Here is an 8,975-nt window from a genome sequence, read left to right on the forward strand (position 1 = left end):
CAAGGGGGTTAAAGTACTGTAAAACTATTGTCCTCCTGAGAGGGTACGTAAGTCCACAAACATTCAAGGTAAATTCAAGCTTTCAACGTTTTAATCGTAGCATAAGTGTCTTTTTATTGTATGGCTGGATTTCCCAAAATGCTGACGGCTGAGGGGGTGATGTAAATCCAGCTAGGGTCCATGCAGGTAGCAAAGGTACTGTAAGTATGGTGATCTACCTTCAGTTGCTAGCCCATGTTTATATTGTATTGCCCTCTATAGATTAATTGTTTTAGGTATAGTTACTAGTTTTATGTTCTCCTCTGTGATATTCTAGTTGATTTACTGTCCTTCGTTGACAGATTTTATAATAGACATATATTTCATTTCAGTATTAAATGTTCTCGTCACGATATGGCTGAGATATTGCCGATTTGACGTTAAATATTAACTCACTCACTCCTCCTTGTCACGTTCACCTTTAATAATGTTTTAACAAAAACAACTACCTTAATCGAAATATCAATGCAACATGAAAATGATAATCGACATATGTCAATCAAAACCTAAACAAATCAATTGTTTTAGGACGTGTACGCGCATCAGTAAATCTTCACATTACTACATGGGAATCATATAAGGTAAGCATACAGTAGTAATGCAGTAGAATGAGTGAGTTTAGATTTATGCTGCTTTTGGTTATATTTCAGTAATACCAATGCGGGGACACCAGAAATGATCTTCACACACTGTGTCCTTGTTAGAACTGTAGTAGAAGCAGGACTAAAATACATGTGATGCGTATAACATAGCACTTGGCATATATATCAACTTTATGACGTCCCTGATTGTCTAAAGTATTGTATATACCTAGGTACATTGTCACGCTATCAAAATTGAAATATTAAACAACTAAAAACTCATTACAATACATGATAACAGGCACATCAGACTAAAGGTGGGTGGCAATGATCCATGGAATTTGGAAACCTCAGTCACTGTTTGGGGGGTTTTGGGGACCTGTTCTAAATTCCGTGGCAATGACAATTTCCCTCACTGAAATACAATGAACACGTTTCAAGCAAAATACAAGAAAGTTTGTAAAGAAAAAGGCTGTGACGGTTCATCAAGTGACAGAGATGATCGGTATCATGAGTGCTAATGCTATTGCAGTGCTATATGGGGGTCTTGTTTACTAAGATACTTGAAATAGAGCAGAATACAGCCCTGATGGGTGTTTCAATGATTTTATGGCATTGCCAGCACAGAGCAAAGCAGATTTGAGGTGGTGGAACGATAATGCTGGCACTTCAATGTGCCAAGGTACTTCCGCTATCATGATCACCACAGATGCTTAGTCGAAAGGATGGAGTGTGATGTTAAATAGTACAGGTACACTTAGTACTGGTGATACAGCTTTCGACTCCTTGTGCGTTTTACTCAGCATCATAAGCAGGTTAGTAAAGACACTACAGGAAGGTGGCTAAAGTTCACCTTGTCAGCAGCAGGCATTGACGCTGCCGACTTCTCAGTAGATAAACAATTATTTCTTCAAAGGCATGAAATAACAAAAAATGCTCAGTATATGAATACAGTAAAAAGTATGCTGATTAATTCTGTTGCGAGAAGCTAAATTAACGCGAAGAATTGAATTTAAGTCAAAACCATTAAGTGAGAAATATTTATCTGATCTTATTAAGTCATAACAAGGACATGAATAGACGTAATGGGGAGAATCTATACATGGATACCTAAATGCACAATTCGGATTATTTTAAATATATCAAGTCACTACAAACCAACATGAGGGGAACATGGATTATTTGACAATGTGTGGATAAAAATGTTTACCAAAAATCGTATGTCCTTGTTTAATCTGTATCCTGTTTTGAACAAATTTACTGACTGTGAGTTCATTATTTCGGTTGGTAACTTGTTCCACAAATGTATGGTGTCTGTTAAAACGGAGCGTGCTTACGGCTCTCTATAACGTTTATGTTGGATATCTGGAATGTTATTATGTTGTTATTACTTATCATATCATTAACCTTTGCCTGTTCTGGTGAAGATTTGGGAAAAGGGTGATTGATTGATATACGTTTAAAAGAGAATCAACGCTTTTTGTCACAGATAACAGCAGTGCTAAAAATAAGAGATCACTAAGAAGGGAGACATGTTCTTTGAACATTCTCAGCCCGTCACATGGGGCATAGAGTTTTGGATATTTACGCAAATATTCTACTCAGTTCTGAAAGACCTAAAGGAACAGACAGAATTATTTCACTCTTACCGGTAAGGATTCCTTCAGTGAATGTCTTCGAGAATGACCAAATAAAACTGACCGAGAAGGTGTTAGAAACTTTTTATCCCAAACAAAGCACACTAAAGTAATAATGAAAACAGACCAACCTGTAAGATTCACGAGAGGCATTTAGACGTCGGTGAATATGTAAGACAAGAATATGGATGAAAGGTTAATACATACAGTATAACACAACGTTTCTAATCAAAACATCACCAAAACAACGCACCAAGCTCGCCTCTGCTGTGACTTATATAGCTGTCTATGCAGTAAAAGGCCACTGCCTCATAATGCTCCCTATTGCATGATCACTCATAACACGAATCGTACACAATAATTTATATAAGTGTTCTGTTCCTAACTTTAATTTGCACATCACATAAAAATAAAGAGACATTTACATTAGCATTATATGTATAAAATTGCTGATCGTTAAAGGCTGACTTAAACATTTCACAATACATTTATCTAGAACATGAGAGAAACATTCACAAATATACAAAGTATGTCACCCATCCTCAGCAACATTAACGATTTACAAAATATTTAAAATCTTTCATTAGAAGCAATATTTTCATATTTCCCAGTCTCTATTGCTAAATGAAAGTTTTCACGTCTGATTTTTGAAAAGGCAGATCTCAAATTTAAACAAATATTACAATCTTTTTCAAGTCTTTTTCTACATCTAACAGGGGGTTATGTTGGCAATAATAAACAGTTTTGTGTGATGGAAGTATACCTGGAATGCTTACGATTATCAGACAACCTTTGAAACATAAAACACTTAACATTACCAATATCCTGACAGACCCATACATGGACAAAACCACAAATATATGTTTATATAATATATTCATCATGATTTCAGCATTTTGTAACAGTGTTTTGGTAGTCTGCTTGGGGGTAATTAGAATAAATGACACCAATATTTGATAACCTTAGTCATGTATACAATTTGTAATGGGGGTGTACCACATTCGTCATGAAACACTTCATTACAAGTAGATTTACAAACTTTTATAAAGTACTTGTGATACGCAAGGTACTTTTCAGAGGTCATTGGAGTATGAATTGTCTAGCTTTTTCAGCGATCAAACCGATGGAATCGTTCGTCAGACCGAAAACGAGCCAGCCGAGCCGAGCCGCCATTTTACTGTCACACGTTTCTATATCTTATGTATTTAGGTCATACTTCCAAATATATCAGAGTCGAGTGCCTGTAATTTACCAACTTTACCAACTTGTAGACCATTGTAATTATACCAGTTCTTTCATAATCCTTTGAAGGCTCGTCATGTCTACCACAAAGAATCTCAATGTTCTTCAGATTTACTGACATACCAGCGGGGTTACAAAATTTCTCAAGAATGTTAATCTTTTTCTCTATTTGGTTACATGTGTCAGACAGTGCCCAGACATCATCAGTAAACATAAGTGAACATGCATTATAAATATCCGATGAAACTGTTACACCTGAACCATCCTCCACTTCCATTAAAGTGCATAACTTTTTAATGCAGATAATAAAAAATCGAAGGCTTAACACACATCCCTGACGGATACAAAAATATTGCAACAAAACGAAAACGTTCTTTGTTCTAATACAAGCTGATAAATTCGTATACCTTGTATTTACAACGTTGAAAATTTACCACATATGCCAGCTTCAAAATGAGATTGAGGTAAAATATCACGATTTTTGTATAATTTCAGATGAATCGTTCACATCCTCGAATCTTCTTAATACTATGTGGGATATCCATGATCACATACATCATGTATCTTTGGACATCACCATCACACATCAGCAGTGACGTGTTTCGACATGTCGATGCTACTGGAGTGCATCAATTGCCAGCTCTGAAGGTGGATACCAGATATCCTGAAAGGGTAAAACCTTCAGGACCAGTCAGGGTCAAGAGTAACAATGTGTCCAACATCCACCAGAAGGCTAAAAGTGATCAGACTAATCTTCCGTCCAACGACAGACCTGTTGGCAATGTCGCCCAATCCTATCCACCCTTACAACATACTGAATCTCGGCTTGTCTTTAAAGAAGCCATCACAAAGTACTGGACACCACAAGATGTGGTCAATATGGATATCCCTTTCACAAACAGGTCTTTGGTACATAACACTTTAAATGGAACAAAGCTTATTGTAATTGATAATCCTCCAATCTGGCTAAAATGGAGACTACAAGGTGATATGAAGCTGTGCAGATACAGGAACTGTTTGTTGTCAAGGAATGCATCATTGAGGACAGAGGCAGATGCCATACTCTTTGATGGACGAGCAATGTTCCCCACACCACCACCACGAACACCGGGACAAGTGTTTGTGATATATGCCTGGGAAAGTCCTTGTCACCTTCCAAAAACAATGTACAACCCGGAATGGAAAAGAGAATTAAATTGGACAATGACATACAAAACAGACTCCGATCTTTTTGCGCCTGTGGGAATGTTTGTACCAGTTCTGAAACCGCTTCCCTATCATCATCTTCTAAACATCGTGCAGCACAAGACAAAGGCAGTTGCGTGGTTTGTTAGTCATTGTGAAACAGAATCAAAACGAATGGTATATGTCAAACGGCTTCAGAAGATAATTGACGTTGACATTTTTGGAAATTGTGGACCAATGAAATGTCCAAAATCTGAACCCAAATGCTTAAACATGCTGCAACATTACATGTTTTATTTGTCATTTGAAAACTCACTCTGTAAAGACTACATTACGGAAAAGCTGTATAAGGTTTTCAAAGAAGTCTGTGTACCTGTTGTCCGGGGAGGTGCCGACTACAAACACCTTGTTCCAAATGGGACGTATATCAACGCAGCTAACTTTGCCAGTCCGGAGGCACTGGGAAGGCACTTAAAGTGGCTCATGTCCAACACGTCAGCTTATATGGACATCCTCTTACACAAGGAACAGTACAGGGTCCTTAGTTCAGATCAAGGAAAACAAATGGCATTGTGTGAACTTTGTTACCGGCTAAATAACCCGAGAACAGGTAGTAGCAAGCCGGCAGCAGTGGAGAAATGGACTGAAGAATGTCATGCACCAACAGACCTTCGGTAGATGGGAGCAAATCTTTGGAAGTTGAAGGTTAAAATAATGAAGTACATACATACATTACATACTTAAAGAGACGCTATGTAAGGCAAAGTGTGCCGTTGGCTGATTTTAGGGGTAATCTGGGAGGCGTTTTGTCAGGGTTAGCAACGTTACTAGGTTCTTCAAAAGCATCAGCTATGTCCTTCATCTATGGCTACGTTTATTGGCGTTTACACAAATATGAACGCTCTTGGTCCAACAGCTCCTTTTGTCGTACAATTTCCAAACTTCTTTGGGTACAATTCCTGATATTCCATTCACTTCGAACATAGCGTGAAGACATTCAGACAACAGTAAAGCAAAACTTTTAATAAGTTTGACTCGGAGTACGCATCCAGTTTTGACTATCAGTCAAAGATGAAATTGGATGTGATTCCCAGGCACACTTGTACTTGAAACATATTGCCTCGTCATTGTTTTAGATATTAAATGGATTGGAGTCTTTTAGTGGCAGTTTAGTGTGGACTGGAGTGTTATGTCACTCTTACGTAATTTGGATGATGGAAACGTCTTTACACTGTTTCATCATGCGATATCAGATACTCTTGAAACACGTTGTCACAAGTTGAATGTGATCGAGGACCATCCCTCGATAACATGTCTTCTTTAACCACAACTCAACAATAAACATATCTGCTTGAGGAATCTGACTGCTATAAGGTTACTGGCAACCAATACTGATCACAAGAGAGCACCAAATGTATCGGCTGATCAAGTTAGTTGACTTGCTCGTTTACTTACGTAATGTAAGTATAGGTAACTGTGATGGCTTGTCCAGATCGATTATTAACAGGCTGTCGTTATATCTTTAATAATGATGTGTGTGACATTAGGCAACAGAAACAACAATAAAGACTTGGGTACACGCTCCCTTTCGATGCTTGGTTCATACTGACTGAGTGAGTGAGTGAGTTTAGTTTCACACCACTTTCAGCAATATAGCAGCCATAAGAGGGTGGTCTGTAAACAATCGAGTCTGGACAATCCATGATCAACAGCATGACCATCGATCTGCGCAGTGGGTAACCGATGACAAGTGTCAACCAAGTCAACGAGTCTGGCCACATGATTACGTTAGTCGCCTCTTACGAGAAGCATAGTCACCTTTTGTGTTCAACAAGGGTTGCTGAAGACCGGTTCTACTCCGGATTTTCAGGGGCCTGAGTCAGAAGGAATGAAGTGTGTACATAGTAACAGACGTGTTCCGATACAGTCGCCTCAATACCAATCTTTTGTGCATAACATGCAGCCATTACCTGGATGGCAAGCCAATGCCACAGTCACAAAACATTTTGGTAGAAATTACTAGAGAAGGGAAAACTGAGTCAAGTATCCATGCATGAAACACACTCACCAGGTCTAGTCACATTTGATGTTCTGTATAACAAAATTACAAAAGAATATGTTGTCACGTTCAAATTTAATAATGTCTTGTTTGTATTCAACAAAAAACTTCCTTAAACGAAATATCAGTGCTACATCAAAATGATAACCGACATATGTCAGAGAAGAGTGAGTGAGTGAGTGAGTCAATATTTAACGTCACATCGACAATATTTCCGCCATATCGTTACGAGAACATATAATACTGAAATGGAATATACGTATTTCATAAAAGCCTATCGCCAAAGGACAGTAAAACAATTAGAATACCACAGTTACAATTTGAAACTAATGTGGAAAGTTAAAACTAACATCACTATTTGGACAAGACAATATAAAACACGGGATATATATCACCAACAACTAAAGGTAGATCACCATACTAGGGACCATGGGTACATTTGCGTCCTACATGGACCCTAGCTGGATTTACATCATCCCTTCTGCCGTTATAATTTAGGAAATCTAGCCATACATTAAGAATACATTTATTCTGCGATTGAAAATGTGAAAGGTTTAATTTACTTTGAATTTTTTGGGACTTCTGTACCGTCTCAGTAGAACAATAATTTACAGTACTCTAACCCTCTTTGAGGATACAGCCACTAACAAGCACAGTTCCGAATTTAAACTTCCAATAATAAAACATTTATCTCTTTACAAGTTATTTAACAAATCCAGGTCTTCTAAAAATGCAGTGATTTAATGAGAACTTATATTATTTAAAAGATCCTTCATAGTTTGTGATTTGAAATATGTATCCCGTGTGATGGAATATTCGACACAGTCAAGCAAGACATGCTTGACCGTGATTCGTTCATCACAAGGGATACAAAACGGAGGATCCTCAGCTTTAAGCAAATGTTCATGTGTATATTTATTAATTTATCAATTTACTAATACCTATTTGAGTGTCCCACTTGTTTTGCGTCAGATCACTAATGTAAGATCTAATGGTGTCAGTGTAAGGAATAAGAAGTGGTGTCACAGATTTGTTGAGTGCTGCTTTAGCAGCAAGGTCGGACAGTGTGTTACCGGAGATTCATACATGACTGGGTAACCAGCAGACGGCGATGTCGTATTGGCCAGTAGCAAGATCAATATACAATTCAATAATATCTATTAAAAGTAGATCTTTGCAAGAAATATTTTAATAGTCTGAAGGCAAGAAAAGAGTCTGAATAGATTATATACTGTTTTTTGTTTAGATTGTCATTGAATATATTTAAGAGCTGTGAAAATAGAACTGTTATCAGGTAATCCAGAAGTTATTGCTTTGGATGCAAAGCCACTGCACTAACGTTCTAGGACCCATCTTTACATATGGATTTATTCTTGTTACATATATGTTTTAATTGATTAAATTCTTGTATATACTGTGATTTATTTGTTTCGGATATTTAAATGATGTTAATGTCAGGTCAACTTGTGGCCTACTTGCCAAGGAGGAGAAGAAGGAAGACGTGAAGGAGCTGTATTTTCCAGCACAAAGCCTGCCGAAGAAAGGAAAAGATTTCCTGCTGTATAAATCTTCATAAAACACAGTTATAGTCAGGGTTACATTCATTTGGGTATAATGTAGTAATGTATAGTAAAGTCAGTTTTGTACGGCGTTGTGTAAGAGATGGTTCATCGGCCTCAACATAGCGACTGTTATTAGGTGAATTTCTGAAGGACCAAGACAAAGTCTTAAACCTTGGTGGTGGACAGAATCAAGAACTTTAAGGTTCAACAAATCGAGTGCCTTCGGGCATTTCATTTTAACGGATTTTATATGCGGCAAAAGAGTTAAATGGGAATCGAAAATTAGGCCCAACAACTTGGCCTCCTATACAACTTTGATGGGAGTGCCAATTAAAGATAGTTATGGGTCCTTATGATGCTTATACTTTCCACAAACGTGTACAATTCGCTTTCAAGACACCATCTATTTATTTTGTTTAAACATAACTGCAGTTGCCGTTCACTAGTATGCATATTTTTCCAAGGACATGAAATATTAAAATCATCCACAAATAATGATCCATCAAATGAATCATTTAAAACCTTGGATACACTATTGATCTTGATGCTAAACAATGTGACAAACACAATATTGAATTGGTGGATGATCCCGATTGTAATGATCCGACAGGGTAGAACCCACTCGGACTTGAAATTTTCTGTCTTTTAATAACTCTGATATAAAAAGAGG

The 8,975-nt window shown here is 37.4% G+C and overlaps 1 protein-coding gene across 1 annotated transcript; it reads left to right on the forward strand.

Moving 5' to 3' along the window:
- Nucleotides 1-4,057: 4,057 nt before the first annotated feature.
- Nucleotides 4,058-5,362, forward strand: LOC137272111 (alpha-(1,3)-fucosyltransferase C-like). The gene has a single exon (XM_067804470.1). The coding sequence runs from the start codon at nucleotides 4,058-4,060 to the stop codon at nucleotides 5,360-5,362; it is 1,305 nt and encodes a 434-aa protein (XP_067660571.1).
- The last annotated feature ends 3,613 nt before the right edge of the window (nucleotides 5,363-8,975 follow it).

This window comes from Haliotis asinina, chromosome 2 (assembly GCF_037392515.1).
Source record: "Haliotis asinina isolate JCU_RB_2024 chromosome 2, JCU_Hal_asi_v2, whole genome shotgun sequence".
NCBI lineage: Eukaryota > Metazoa > Mollusca > Gastropoda > Lepetellida > Haliotidae > Haliotis > Haliotis asinina.

Coding starts and splice junctions, on each gene's coding strand:
- LOC137272111 (XM_067804470.1), top strand. CDS start 4,058: ATGTATCTTTGGACATCACCATCACACATCAGCAGTGACGTGTTTCGA.